This window comes from Drosophila obscura, unplaced genomic scaffold, assembly GCF_018151105.1.
Source record: "Drosophila obscura isolate BZ-5 IFL unplaced genomic scaffold, ASM1815110v1 contig_17, whole genome shotgun sequence".
NCBI classification, from domain to species: Eukaryota; Metazoa; Arthropoda; class Insecta; order Diptera; family Drosophilidae; genus Drosophila; species Drosophila obscura.
In genome coordinates, this window is record NW_024542757.1 from 2,081,924 (window position 1) to 2,097,690 (window position 15,767).

At 44.3% G+C, this 15,767-nt stretch overlaps 3 protein-coding genes across 3 annotated transcripts in view; 2 read left to right on the plus strand and 1 right to left on the minus strand.

Moving 5' to 3' along the window:
• LOC111075359 (5-hydroxytryptamine receptor 2A) overlaps positions 1–549 on the minus strand; it is a 33,807-nt gene extending 33,258 nt beyond the window's left edge. Inside the window, exon 1 of the mRNA XM_022368573.2 lies at positions 62–549. Within this exon, the coding sequence (XP_022224265.2) occupies positions 62–86 (25 nt within the window). The 5' untranslated portion in view covers positions 87–549. The remainder of the gene's footprint in view (positions 1–61) is intronic.
• Positions 1–15,767, plus strand: part of LOC111075361 — an 85,050-nt gene that overhangs the window by 27,920 nt on the left and 41,363 nt on the right. The window lies entirely within an intron of this gene.
• LOC111075370 (5-hydroxytryptamine receptor 2B) overlaps positions 1–15,767 on the plus strand; it is a 97,169-nt gene that overhangs the window by 27,903 nt on the left and 53,499 nt on the right. The gene's annotated exons all lie outside the window — the stretch shown is intronic.

Below are 15,767 nucleotides of genomic sequence, written 5' to 3' on the forward strand. Positions count from 1 at the left end.
AGAGAAAGTGAGATGGATTTAAAGGATGTTGAAGCAGGAGAAGAATCACATGATAACCCACCATTAAAGTTGGTCTCGTGCGCCATTTTGTTGATACTTTTCGGGGTTGTTCGCTTAATTGCAGCCGCAGCGGAAATGAGGCAAGCGAGTGAGCAGACGGAAACGGAAGCGCGACTATGCAATGGCAATGGCCTGAAAGGGGCACTCGTCCTGCTGTACCTGCTGTGTGTCTCTGTGAATGTCTGTATCTGTATCTGTGTGTGTGTGAGTGTGGGTGTACTGGTGGTGGTGGTGCTGCTGCTGAGTCTGCTTGTCCTGATGGTGGCTACTCAGACACTGTTGGCGGCGCATGGTTGACACAAGAAGATGCCCCCTCCCTCTTTCAGTGTGTGTTTGTATGTGGGTGTGTGCAGGCAGACACAGGATGTATTATCCTAACGAGCTTTCAAGTGTTTACACGGAGCATTTACAATTTTGGCTTTTGGCTTTCACTTTTCTTTCTCTCTGTTCCGACTTCCTCTGACTGATTTGCTGCTGCTGTTGTATTGCTGCTCGTATTGTTGCTGTTGTTCCGGCAGCGTTGCTTTTGTGTTGCTGTTGTTTTTGTACTCTCTTTTTTTCGGTTGTTGTATGGTTTATTTAAGCTCATCCGTTTGGTTTCGTGTGTGTTTATGTCGCATTTTATGTGCTATTTTCATATCCTTGAAGTAAATTTCACATCCGGCTACCCCATAAGCAATTGCCGTTGGTCGGTCGACTGGTGGTTCCGTCGCGGTGCGTCACCTCGCTCAGCCACATTCTGGGCGAACCTGGAACAGCAATAAAAATTAAATTAGACAATAAATTCTCCCACCGACCAATAACTAATATTTGTAAAACGAAAATTCAATTTTCATTCGACTCGTATTTGTTTATTCTCGTGTTTGGTGGAAAATAATTTCCTGTAGGTCTGTGGCATTTTTGGCTACAAAATTTATTGAATTCAATTTCCTCTTTGCATTGTGCGTAAAGTGTAAATGAATTTGAAATGTTGTATCCCCTTCTGTTTACGACCCCATCCACCCATCTCCATCCGGCACCCCCCTCCGCTTGTTAAATAATTTAACGCAATTTCTGCAATTACACAGAATCACTTGGCACGATAAATAAAAATGGAGACTGGCAGGCAAGCAAAGCGTTGTTTTCATTTCTCTCTTTTCTCCATCTGCCAGACCTGCCATGTCCTGTCTGCCTGCCCTGCCACACACACAGTACCGCATGTATGGGGCGGAAGGTTTGCGTGCGTGCGACAGGCGCCATTGCCAGCGGCTTCTTTCGTCTCATACTCGCTCTGCCTTTCAGCAAAATAAATTTAAAACGCATAAAAATGAAAGCAAACGAAAGAAAATGCCCCAAGAGCGAGGCGAGGGAACTGTCAAGCTCTTGGTAAAATGTCATCGTATGGGACTACATGTATGTACACACACACACACACACACACACGCATACCTTAGTGCGCGTACGCATACATGTGCGTGTGTGCATAGTATACATTGCGGCGCCATAAAACCCCGAGCGAGAATGTTGCATATTTAATGCCAGCTGAGTTTATAGTCTCCGAGCACACTCTAGTCCAAAACAGGGGATATGGCCAAGCCGATGATAGATATGTCATAGCCTAGGATAAGGCTTGAAGGGACGAGCCCCCCCTAGAGTGTCTACCGAAAGGATCTACATGCTCATGCCTCATATGTGGATAGTGGGTGGGGAACATGATATGGGGAATAATGCATTTCAGATATTGAAAGTTCAAGATTTGGACCACGATCAAATGATAGCCGAGATAAGGGATAAATATAGATATAGATAGGAGTGAATCTACCTCGGAGTGTATATCTCGAACTTGTCTAATGAGAAAATGAACTATTTGCATCTTTCCTTTTCGCACTTTCCTATAAAAGAGTCTCGCATCTGCGACTTGCTTGTGTGCATCTGCAATTGAATTTGTTTACACGCAGCAGCACCCTAATGCCTGCACTGCTAATTACGCAGATAAAATTCTAAGTGAGCTTTTCTGAGAGCCATGGGAATACTTAGCAGAACAGAACAGAACAGCACACGAGAGAAACCGAAATGCCTGTAGAGCGACTGAATGCACAGCTCATTAAAATGATTCCCTCACATGCGCCCTACTCTGCGGCTGAGTCTAGTCTGATAGACAATGCCACAAAGACGACTTGCAGGGCCTTACATTTTGTGCGGCTTGCCCCTCCATTACTGTTCCACAGTTCCACCACTTGATTAGCAGGCACTTGGATAAGCTTTTGTCAGTTATATGTACGAGTGGGTGCACGATAGATAGATGAATGCCAGTCCTTGTCGCTTTCGGCTCCAATCTTTTAGTGTAATGAGGAATTATGGTTTCCAAGCGTACCAAAATGGAATTTGGAAAAGTGCACAAAAGACTCACTATACCTCAAGCAGGGGATTTTTTTTTTCGAAATGGCAACGTTTCGTATAGTTCAGACCATGTTGGGTGGAAACCACCGGCACCCACCGCACAATAACCTTCAAATGCCACTATCGTGTATGGGCATATATGCATATGCATGTGTATGCTTGTTTGCTTTTGCTTTTGTGTTTGTCTGTGTCTGTGACTGTCTCTGTGTCTGTGAGTGACCATGTAACTAACATTTTCAAGTTCAAAGTCGATTTAATGCGGAAGTTTATGCCAGCCATGAGTGTTCAAGGGAACTCTGGTAACGGCACGGGGGTGAGCACGAATAGTTGGATAGATGGATGGATGTATGTATGTATGTATGTATGGGTAAGAGTCAGTATGTGAGCGTGGCTCGTTTGAAGTGCATTTGAGTGTGAAGACAACACATGTCGCTTAAATGCACATACACAGACGTAAACACACACAGGTGCACCTGCCTACTATCGTGAAAGCTTCTCTGCACCACCTCCCCCTTTTTCTTCCATCTGGGCTGAGTGCACTTGTTGCGGTTCGTAAGTTGTCCAGCGCCGCGCCTGCCGCATGCATTATGCAGCTGTATGCCAACTGTATCTGTGTGTTTATCTGTGTGTTTATCTGTGTGTGTGTGTGTGTTTGAGTGTCTCTCTTTCTATCACTTTCACTGTATGCGTGTGTGTGAGCATGTCACTCGTTTTTATAGTCGGGGAGGGGGCTTATCGCATATTTATGCAGTGTGTCCTTTGAAGCCACCGACCAGGACACACACCGGGCTATAAATCAACTTTGGTTCACCGCACTCTACTTCTGTCCCAGGCTGTGGGCCCATCCCTTTACTTCCCTGTCCTTGTCCTATTCATATCCGCATCGCAGCAATTACGAAAATTGCCTATCTATGCAATAGTTGTGGCTGCCTTGCCTTGCCGCCTTTTGCCTGGGAATAAATAGTTACCAGACGCACTCTTTACTTTTCGTTCTTGTTTGCCCCTCTGCAAAGTCATAAATCAAGCGAATAGGTAAAACTCGTGGGCTGAACGACGCGTTGTCGATGTGATGGTAGTGGGAAGCAGAAGATCGATCTTCAATAACTTAATAGAGGAACACATTCAATACTTGTCCTTACTCGTTCGTATTCCATGACAATAGAATAAAATTATGCATTTTTTGACACATTTTTTAAGCTCAAATATCCACACCGCTTTGCCAAAGAACTCGTCAATCTCCCCCCTCTAAGGCCACAGAACACAATTGTTATGTACGCCATACGGGTGTGCCTGTTTGGGTGTTTGTGTGTTAGTGTGTTTTTGTGGCCTATAAAAGTGCAGTTTTCTGAATGCAAAGCAAAGCGATGTCACATTGTTTGCCCCTGCCAATGCAAGCTGTTTGCTGTTCGCAAAGGGGAGGATAGAAGTAAGGGCAAAGTGAATGAAATGGAATTAAATAAAGTAAAATAAATGGCATACATTTTTCATGCGACGCTCGATTTGATTTACCGCACACACAGTAACATACCAGTACACACGCTCTCACACACACGGATCCATATAGATTCAGACATGACCAGACATTTATCAGCTGTTCACATGCATACTGAAGATACTAATGTACATATTAGTCCAGCTCTGTAAGTATAAGTGGCTGGTTGCCGACATACCACAACCCACTGGAGACAATCGGCCATTCTCGCACCCGCACTCTGTCTGTGCTCCGGTTCTGTATGGGCTGTTGTCGGTTCCTTTTTGCACCACTTCCGCTTCATTTCATGCGCCATTTTTCTCTATCTTTGCAGTCGAGTGTTTGCGCCTTGTTTCCACGTCCTGAACGGCCTTTCATTGGCCTGACTACCGCCTGAAAGTCTGTCCGCCAGTCTGCTAGCCTGCCAGCCTTCATACTGCCTCTAAATGCCCCGTGTCTCATGCCACAGTTCCACACAGTGCCACTGGCACCGAACTCCCCGCTTGCGGTTGCAGCTGTTATGTATACAGCATCAGCTCGATTGCCTGACTGTTTTGTTTCCATTTCCATGCTCTGTTCGGTTCCCTCTCTTTTTTTTATTTACAATACTCCTCGTACTGGCATTGCAGTCGCTGGTGCTGGCTTGCAATTGCTTTTGCCAATCAGTCTACTGCAAATAATTTATATCGCTCGAGTCTGTGTCGGCACTTTGGCTAACTCTCTCACTCTCTCTGCTTCTCTGTTCTCTGGATGGTTTATGAATCTGCTGTGAGGGTACCATAAATATTACCCATACGCAGCGTTGGAAATTCAAATTGCAATTAGCCTGGTCATAGCTATTAGTATTTGTCGAGGGCTCTTCTCTAATTGCTCATTAATATTCAATGCCCTGTACTTTTTGTTCAATTATTCAAGCCGCAATATTCACCAGATGAACAAGAACTCTACCTCCTTTCCATGTTTCTCCCATTTGTATGGCTATCTATCTAAAACCATTCAAATAAAAGCAGGCATGGAAATGTACAAACATTTAAACTCCAGCTTTTTTGAAAACGCGGGCGTGAAAAAAATAAATTGCAATTCATTTTGTATCCTTGAAATGAAAAAAAAAAAACAAAAGTAAAATCGGTAACCAAAAACAGGAAAATTAGAAATGCGGGCTAGTCGATGCCGGGGATACTCTGTCAAAGGGATTTTGCTTGTTACTATGACAGCTGGAAATCTAAATGTATTCAAAATTAAAACAACAAAAAAACACAAAATATACTCGTATATGAATATAAAATTTCGAAAGCTGATAATTTGTGGAATTGTATAAACTTTTTGCACTGGAAATTACAAACAATAATTCCTCTGACATTCGTATAACAACGAATGTCATTCAAATATAAACATTTTGCATCAGTAAACTTGAAAAATATAATCATTTGCAGCCAACAATCTGAATATTCATAGCAAAATATTGCAGATCCATTGGCTGCTCGTGGGATGATTGAGGAGTCCCTATGCCTGGAGTGAGAAAAAATTTGCTAACCAAGCCTTTGGCAAAGCGGAGATTAAAATAGTTGTACTTTTATGTTTGTTTAATCCAAAACTTTTGGAATGCGAAAATTGAGAGAGCGTGTAAAAGCTGTACGCAAATATTGGCTATGTCGGGCATTAGTTTGAATTGTAATTCGATTAAATATTGCGATATTTCCAGAGGTTTTCATCAGGCCGCAAGTACATGAAATATTTAAATTTATTTGTTACCGAAAAATCCAGAAATTGCTGGCTTTAGGCAAAACAAATTGAAAGATTTAAAGTTGGATTATTGGGACAATTAATGAATTTAAAGCGTTTTCGGGGGCATTCCATTGAAACAATGAACGCAGAGCTGTGGCAAGTGGAAAGTGCTGCTAGTCCCGTAATAAAATATATGGCTCGGAATTGTTGGCTTTTAATTACTTTTGAGCAGCGCTGTCTACCATCCACGAGCTGTGCAAATACGAGAATGTATTTACGTATAGCTCTATATTTTCTTTAATGTCAGGGCGGAATGATATAAATTTCCTCATACAATATCCTGCATTTAAATAACACTTCCTGCACCAGCATGTCTAGGGCCAAGGCATCCGTCGACAAAGTCCTCGCTGTCCATACGTCAGACGTTTCCAGACAGTGAAATGAATTTATTTGCTAGCGGCAACAACAACAGAAACAACAACTGCAATCTGTACTTCAGGACTCGGGGACTCAAGGACCAGTTGATTTCGCGCTGAATGGCGTGCGAAGGCACTTTGCTTCATTACTTTGTGTGTATCCATCCCCCATCCTCCAGAACCTTCGTACGCTATTTGTGCGCCCAAAACCGTGCTATGGATTGTTGTTTATTCGGGCCTTGGGCCGGACGACGGACATCGTCTTCCCACCAAAAATAAGCCCAGTGATGATGGGAACGGTTGAAGGGGGGGAGGTGGTGCTAAGGGAGGAAGCAGGCCATCTTTACCACACAATAAAAATTTATGAGCCTTGTGCGTGTGTCCCTCATCCGTGTGTTTGTGTGTGTGTTTGTGTGGCTGTGTGCAGTGGTGTGCAGTAGTCAGACCATTCCGCCACAACATTTGCGAGGCTCGCATAAATTTTATATGTGCCACACAGCTTGACATGCTTTTTGCACAGACTGCTGCCTCCCTTGGCGCCTTCCCTCCGCAGACTTCCACCATTTGTTGCCACTTGCCTCCGAGTTGCAGGTAATGCAGCAGCTGCAGCACTCGGTACTCATCCCTGCCTCTTTGCATTATGCATGCTGCTGCTGTTGCAGCTTGCATCGTTCAGCCGAGAGTGGGGCTGCGGGACGGTGTCAGGGTGTGGCATACCACTTTTGGCACTCCTCAATCAATTAGTCACAAAACAACAGCAGGAAGGAGGGTACCATAGAGATAAGCCACCATAAAAGGGATACAACCTTTTCATGCATGCTTCAAAAGACCGAAAATGAAACCCGAGTAGGATGTTTAAAGATGATTTTACGCTTTTGCGTACCATTCGAAAACATAAAAGGCACATATATACCTACACACATTCTGTTACATGTATGTAGATTGTACAATGTATATACATAAATATGTATGCATGCTTAAAGAATTGTTTGTGTACAAATGTATGTAACACCGACAGAGGCATGCCTGAAAGATTTGCGTGTCGGCCACGTGTGCGACGTGATTTCTTTTCTCATGCAAATAAACGTGAAACGAATGGAGGGGTATCCTGAATCATCGATGGGGTGCGTTGCGGCCGGAGAGGAAAAGGCAGTGAAGGAAAATTATTTGTACTGTTCCGTACATAGATATGTACATATGTATGTATATACTGAACGTAGGACAGTTAACCCTTCGACTGTTTTGATTTTGGTTCAAAAATATCAGAAATATATGTATGTAATCGGCAGGATCTAAAAGAGAAGACATAAAATCTGAAGTATCTGGGAGATTAAAGATAAAGATTGCCAAGGCCAGGCCTCGGTATTAATTGATTTCATTCCACCTAAAGCTATGAGCCGTGCCTTATTTATACCTTTAAGCCGCAGAGTCTCATTAAATTCCTTACTTCCGGGTAGGAAAGCACCGTCCTTTAACGGGTTGTGTTAACCTTTGGCGGTACGGCGAAGTTGCCATTAAGCCGCATCCACCGCAGGCCAGTTTGTGTGGCTGTACCATCTGACATACGCACACAGCGCCGTGGCCCAACCGCAACCACTTCACACAAGTTGACGCCAGGCCGAGGCTTTTGATTAAAAATTTATTAATATCAAACTTTGTGCACGCATTGACGGTAGCGTGAACGGCAGCAGAAGAAGCAGCAGCAGCGGGAGGCGACCCCCAAAAGCATCAACAATGTCCGACTAGCAGCTACTTTGCATAATTGCAAAAATAATTTGTCCAGACGGTGGACATTTTGGCGGAGTCCGGCGGGGAGGAAGTGGAGGATGGTGCAGGCTTAAATGAAGTTGTTAATATTAATGAGGAAAATTTTTGCCCTTCGGCAATCTGATGTTTGATTTTCATTTTGTTATTAATCAGCTTTTAATGTATTTAATTAAGTTTTCTCCGCGGAGGCCATGCTAAATATGTTGAATATTTCAATAAACCGTCCGCTCTTACTCCTGCTGCCCTTCAAAGTGGGATGGGATTCCATCTCCGTGTTAGATGTGGCTAATAATCATTTTTGAAAATAGCAATCCAACAGATTAGGCGAACCAACGCCCCAGGACTTGTTACTGTCGGAGACGGAGTCGGAGGTGGAGGGAGGTAAATATTATTACCAACAAACTTTTATCGACATTTAAAGCAGAGCCCAAAGTTTTCGGCGGAACCCAACCCCCATAACCCCCAAACCAGAGAGAAGGTACACAATCTTCGGATACCCTTGTGGCAGCGACGAATATATTTATAATAAATTGGCTTATGCGGTAAGCTTTAGCACAAAATACTTTTTTTATATGTGATACGATCTTAGCGGCTTCTAGTTATATATATGTATTTACATAAACACTTAATGTGTGAGAAACAAGGCTCTGTTCAGCCTAGTCATATAGGAACATGGTTTATATATTCTGCTCATTTGATCAAGAATATATATGCACCTACAGGATCTTAACTCCCATCCCTTGCTGTAATGCAAGTATCTGGGCAAAATTAGAATACCCTCGGAAAGGGTATGAAAAAAATAAATAAAAGACGCAACGGGAATGGAATGGCAAAGTTTTTGCTTCCGAAGAATTTTTTCAATTTGCTATTGGGGAATTTCTTTGCTGTATTTTATATTGCAAAGTTTTTGTCGAGAGCTTCATTGGCATAACCCTCAGGCGGAGACCCTCCCCCAAATATGCCTGCTCCTGTGCTCCTCCATATGTTTGACACTAACAGATGAGTGGTGGAATGAGAGGAGACCCAGCTCCAGCTGCCACTGCCACTGCCACTGCTGGTGCTGCTGCTACTGTCGCTGTTGGCTTCGATCATGGACGGTCACTTGTCATCTTGAGTGGTCGCTCATTTGTCTGCAGAGCTTTTGGAAATTCGCACTTTATTTACGCAACATGCTGTCTAGGGTCCTCTGGGTCGAGCACTGGCTGCTCCACTTCTGTCCTCCTCCCCAGCCGCACATACGTACACAATTTTTCATCTTTGTCTCCCTGGCTGACCGTTTATCTTTTGATTTGTGTGTTTGGCTTCCCTGCCGCCTGCCGCCTGGTGGCTCTGCCTCTCGCTCAAGCTCCGGCTCCAATTGACGTGCCTCGTGCCCCATGTCGGGTGTTTACAAATGATTTGCTGCTGTCTTGCTTGTTATACTTTCGCCTGGATTTCACGTTTGGCTTTCGGTGGAAAACTTTTCCAGCAGCAGACACACACACACGCACACAGAGAGTGGGCGAGGAAAACCCAAAATGGCTCGAGTGAGTTCAGCTTCCGGCTGTTTTGCAGCCTGTTAGCTTTGAACGTTTCAATTGAATCGACTGACTGAGGTGTGAACCCAGCGCATGCCACGAGGCAAATCAGGCGCGAACCCCACTCATTTGCATTCGATTGAAGCTGGAAAAACTTATCTTTTTATCCCCCGCATTCGACATGGCAGTGAGATGTTTTAGCCAGCTTTAAGTACACATCTTGCCGCTGGGAATGGACAGCACAAACTGCTTTTGGGACCCCAGCCAAGAGCGGATCCCAAGTCCGAGCCCTGCCAAATCGTGAACATCAAAAATTTAAGGGCCTATAGTGCAGACAGTTTTGGCCTTTTTCCAGCCATTGTCATCTCATTTCATGGATGGGGAGGGGACAGACGGAGTCGAATGGTGGGCCTGGAATGAACCGCTTAATGTGGGTGCGCTCATGTTGACACTGGCGATAGCTGCCTGCCTGGAATCTGGCGCCTGGTGCTCGTAAAACCAGAATTGGTTGCACTGTTCGACAGCGGCGGGGGGTGTGGGTGCATTTTGTGGCTGTGCGCAATTAAATAAAATCGACTTGTGCATTCTCCTTGCCAGCACCCCAGACCCCCAATCCTCCCATTCCCCATCCCCGATGGCCTTGCCATGGCTGTGTTTGCTTACGGTCCTCTGTTCTTTGCTATACGCTTTACTCAGGGTATCCTAATTATTCCCTGAAGCGTGCCAGGCACAAAAGTAATCATTCCTTTGGACGAAATGAAGAGTCCTTTCACATTTCTTGTCGTTTAGTTAGCTTTTACTCAAGCTTTGTTTTACTTTATGAAGATAAAATAATGTTCTCGGATCTATAAATGCCGAAGGTCGCCTCATTTTAGCTCTTTTAGCTGTTGTAGAAACGATCGTTGACATTGAAAGATTATAACTGATCTCAACAGTTCGAGTATCAGTAAAAATTATATATAAATATGTTGAGCGATCGGCACGAGACTTGGACTACTCACAAGGTTCCTTTTTGTCCAGGCAACCTGTTGTAGCCAGTGCTTAAACAGGACTTTCGATCAAACTACAAGGGTATTAGAGCCTTCAGTCCGCCGGGGCTGGCTTTTAGTTCCTTTTTGCTTTGTTGCTGCCTTTGCCGCTCGGGCTCTTGCCACGGCACTGCACTCAATGTTTATGAACAGTTGCGCTCGGGAATTGTCGTTTTAACTGCCAATGCCATGAAGTTTTAAGAGGCAACCATTTCGATTGCAGTTGTTCTTCTGTTCGTTTACAAGAGGAGCTCCAGGCCAGCATGTGAGCGGGGCAAAGGGAGCAGTGTACATATGCAAATCAATTGCTTGAGTCATGAGAACGAGTCCAACAATCACTCAGTCTGCCTTTCTCTGCCGGTCGGCAATGGCCTTACCTTAGCATATTTTCAGCCGAAGTTCAAGGCATTGAATCCATGCACGTGTGTGGGTTAGAGCGTGTGTGGCCAACAAATGGGAGCACGATGTGCGAATAAGTGTTGCCCCAAATGCAAATGGGAATGGCCAGAATGGCAAAACAATGAACGTCCCTATAGCCATATTCGTAGGGCGAGGTGCGATTGCTATTTATCTAGACTCTAGAGGATTGGAGCTGATTAAATATATGGGATGCGACAGTTGTTGTCAGTTATCGGCTTTATGCTAACCATTATCTATTGTAGCTAATCTTTCATTCGAAAAATATCTTATTAGTAATTTGCGTGTTATTCAGAGTCAAATTTATAAAAATATTTCCTCTCTTATCTGCTGTCTGCTATACGTTGTCAATTGTTTGTCATTGTCTTTTTACTATTACCATTTCTGTCGGTTATCCTTTTGCCGTTTCTTGATCGAACACCGGCACACCGGAAATTCTTCGAATAACTCTCGTAAAGATTTCTATGCAGTCTCTGGCTTTTTATGTGCTAAACAATACAACAAAAAACACACACACGCACAGGCAGGAGTACATTCACTCATACATATGTATGGACACCTACACGGACACGGACACACACACACCGCCAAGCAGCGAAGCCATAACAAATGAAAAGCAAACTTGTGGCTTGACATTGATGAATGCACGATGAGATTTATGCTCTGTCTTGTGTCGGTATCCGCATCTGTATATCCCTCTGTGTATGTATGTATGTATAGAATGTGTGTGTGTATAGCCTGCCACTCATTCTCTCACTCGCCCACTCTGTCTGGCAGAAATAAATGTTAAATATACGCATAATAGCCGCCACACTATGTTGTTGTTTCATCGTTGTGCCCCTGGCCGTGTGTGCCCATCCACCATTAAGCCTCCCCTGCCGCCACTGTCCCTCTTTGCCTGTGCCTATATGTGTAGATGTGTATTTTGCTCATTTACGCACTTTAAGTCCCCGTCTCCACACACGTCTGTGTGTGTGTGCTCCACTGCTCTGTTTACCTGTCCGTCGGAGCCACTGGGGGATGGCTGGATAAAAAAAACCTAGAGCTAAAGTGGAAAAAGCTCTAGTGGAGCCAAAGTATAGCACAGCAGACAAAACACTCATACGGGAACGTTGACTGAAATTCTTTCCCATCGCCCTACGCTCGCTATCCTCACAAGAGAGGAATACTAGTCGGGCTTTGTGACTATCCCGAGTGGCTTTGCCTGGCGATAAGCATAGAATTACTGTGAATCGAGGCGGGAACTTGGTGCTTAGGGTATAGCCACTTCGTTGAGACCCTGAAAGTGGTTTTCCCCTCTTCTGAGTAGTTTCTGTTCTGGCGCTTTTATTTTTAATTGTTTGTTTATTTGCTCGACATGGCCGCCGGCAATGGCCGTTGAGGATTGGGCGGGAAACAGACAGAGACTCTCCTAGGCTTTAGCCAGCTTAGCGAATCTGCTGTCGGGTCCTCTACTGGCACTGGCCCTGGTCCTGGCCCCGGCCCTGTCCCTGGCCCAAGTTCAGGCTGTGATTCACCTGCTTATTGTTCTTGCCACTGCAACTGTTGCTCGAGCACTTGAACAGTGGCAGTTTTAATCGCATTATTATGCCAAAACGAGGGACGGAAGCTACGATCCAATGAATGCCAAATGTCAGGACCTTGACCGAGAGTTTCAGAGTCCAAGTGCAAACGGATTTAATTCTGTTTGTTCAGTTCTAAAGGCAAATGGTATAACTTTTGCTATGGATTGGCCTGTACTCATATCCACATACGAGTTTGTGTCTGTATTGGCATAACAAATGTTCATGTTGCGCAAACGGAGTGCATTAAGAGCGGCTGCTTGTTACCTGGCCAAAGCAATTACCGCTGCTGCAGTAATTACATATGCAACACATAAGTACACACGAGTGGAAAGGAGCACAAATTAATTAAAATGCAATTAATGCGGCGCCTCCCCACACATCTCCTTTCCCCATTCCCCATTCCCCACTCCCCACAGCCCACTTCATGTTGTTTCTTTTTTAATGGTTTATTTTATGAAATGGCAGACTTAAGTGCTGCCAACAAAAAAATACAAAAAATAAAAAAAACAACCGAGAGCAGAATTCAAATAAAATAGAGAGAAGAAAGCCCGAAAAGCAGGGAGTGAGAAGGGAGAACCAACCACCAAGTGGCACTTACATTGCGTATACGCCGCGTATACGTATGCCAGTCGCTGAAGTTGGCAACATTTATTTGCATTACTTTACAGGCTTCTGCCTCTCGTGTTGCTTTTCTCCGCACATTGGAGTGCACTTTGCTTAATTGATTATGCTGCAAAACAGGAATACCGCACAAAGGGTGCACGGATAAAACGGAGAACAGAAAAACAATTAACAACAGGGAAAGCTCTGCAGATGGAAAAGGGAATTCTCACCTGTTAGTGGGTACAATCTAGGGGAAATCATAACTGCACGCTTTTATCCATCATTTAATCCGTCAACTCCTAAAATTTATGTACTGCTGTGCATCACAGAAATTCTGCAATACCTGTACCCTAATAGAAGCTTTCACTGTACTTTTTCCTTAATTGCAGATGGCCCAAAGGCGCACGCAATACGAGAATTCTTTCAAAAGCCACACAAAAAAAATCATTTCAGTCGCACACAAAAAAAAAAAAGGGTTTCAGCCGCGTCAAGGGAATGCGGCTCAAACGGAATGGTGTGTTGTTTGGGAATGAAAGGGAGGCGGGACTGGATGTTGGGTGCGGATTGACTTTGGGCTTCCATCATAAACAAGCTGTCCCCATTGAAGTGATGAAGTTGGGGTTCCCTTTTGACTGCGGATAAGGAGGCTTTTGTGGCGAGGCGTGGCTCCGTTTTTGGGGCATTTCGGTTTTTGTGCTATTATTAAAATGTTTGCTGTTTCATCTCTCACTCCCCACTCTGCAGTTTGTCTGTCTGTGTGTCTCTTCTCTCCCTCTCCCCCTCTCCCCATCTCTTCACTTTGCTTCCAAAATTCGGTTTAAATTCTCCGTTTATGCTGAGCAAACATGCTTTATGTCTTCTTTTGCTTATGTGTTTGTGTATAGCCAACACATATATAGAAATCTGTGTATATATGTGTGTGTGTGTACGCATTACGCGTTTTTTAGGAAAATAATTCTGGATGTGAGTTTTCCCTACCATTTTTGTATATTTTCAGCTCGACTCTAGGGAAATTTTTCAGTTCCCTGTTTTTTTTTATGTCTGTTTTTTGAGGCTTCCTTTGATTATGTGCTCGGTGCGATGTTTGCTCTGTGCTTCCCGTTATGGATTATGTGGCCATGGGGAGAGATGATTCTCTGCCGACTTCGTCTGCGAATGCGAATGCTCACTTCACACTGCTCTGCGGCTCTGGGGTCGAAAATGGCCGTCTGGGACCGCAATGATCTCGAGAACCCATCTCAAGTGAAAATACTTATAATTAAAAAATAAATTTCCGCCATTCTCGAAATGCTTCCGCTCAAGATATTCAAACACTTTGCAGCATTTCGACAAGTCAGCAAAGGGAAGGGGAAAAGTCCTCGCGGCGACATCTCGGAATGTGTATTGTCAGGTGGGGTCCACAGGTGTGTGCCGGGGGTGGCCGTGCATGTGTGCTCCGTCCCCGTGGGCCATAAAACGCAATAATAGCGCACATGAAGCATATTTTACACATGTCTTTGTCGCATTTATCACAATCAGCACGGGGCCGCAGTAGAGGGCTGCAGAACCCGACACCTACCCTTAGAACCAGCACATCCCATTCTCTTGACGCGAACTCCTCCTCCCAGCTGAAAAATACTTAAGCAAACACGTCGCATTTTGTGAACTTTTATTACATTTTTTTTGCCCAGCTTCCCAAGTGCTGTTTTTGCCAATTGTTTGTCCCTCTCCAGGCCGCTCAGCAGCCGCTCTCCGCTTATTCTTTTCGCGTAATGTGCCAAAGTTTTAATAACTTGGCCTCTGTGTTCATGCACAGGTGAATAATAAACATGTTGACAGTCATAATGTCTTCGGTGGGTTTGGTGGGTTGGGAGGGATTGGCGGGGTTCGGGCTCAAACACATGTTGACATGTCACCCAAAATGATATCCCTTATGTGGGGCCGGAGGGGCATTTCCATGTCAATAATCAAATGGCTTTTTGCTAAGCACAATCATAGTTAATGAATTTAGGCTTGAATGCCTTGTGAATTGCTTATAGCATTCAGATTAAATTGTTTCTCTGACAGGAGACAGAAGAGAACAGAAGAGTGGATTGTGGGAGCAGTTCAGAAGTGATTGTTCGATTGTTAGAACTGAGAGAAGCTTGAACAAAAGTGTCAGCTTTTGTATATGCCTTTTCTATAAATTTTCAATGAATTTCCATTTAAGTCCTGAGTTATCCTGAGCGCAAAGTTTATGCATATTGGCACGATTGCAGATGCATATCTGAAGATTTTTCCATCACATTTCGCATATTTCAGCAATGATTGAGATTTTAAATTCCTCTTAACACTAACACTAACACACTCATTCTCTCTCTCTCTCTCTCTCTTTATATATCTATATTTCCATAGAGCAAAATTGCTGAGAAATCAATTCCATTCAATGGGCGGGAATAGGCACGCACCACACTACTTCACACCACACCATGGACAAACTCACGTGTAAAGAAATTGCTCATACGCAACGTGTTACAGCCTTAGCAATGGCCCAACGCCGACAAACGCAATTTGCACTTGCACTCTGCTGCCAGCTAGCTGCATCTGTAAACGGATGAATCTCTGCTATGGCTATATCTGTGGCAATCGCAATGGCTTTGGCTATGGCTGTGGCGAGTGGCGAGTGGTGAGTGTGTATGGATGTGGATATTGCCATGAAGTGGGAGATTGATTAGTTGCGTTGCGTGGCGGAATGAGGTGAAAGGAAGAAAAAAGAGAAAAGAGTCCGTTTGCCCCCGTGTGCATGGTGAAAGCACTTGGAACGCGTAAAGCAATTAACACGCAATTACCATTTCCACTTT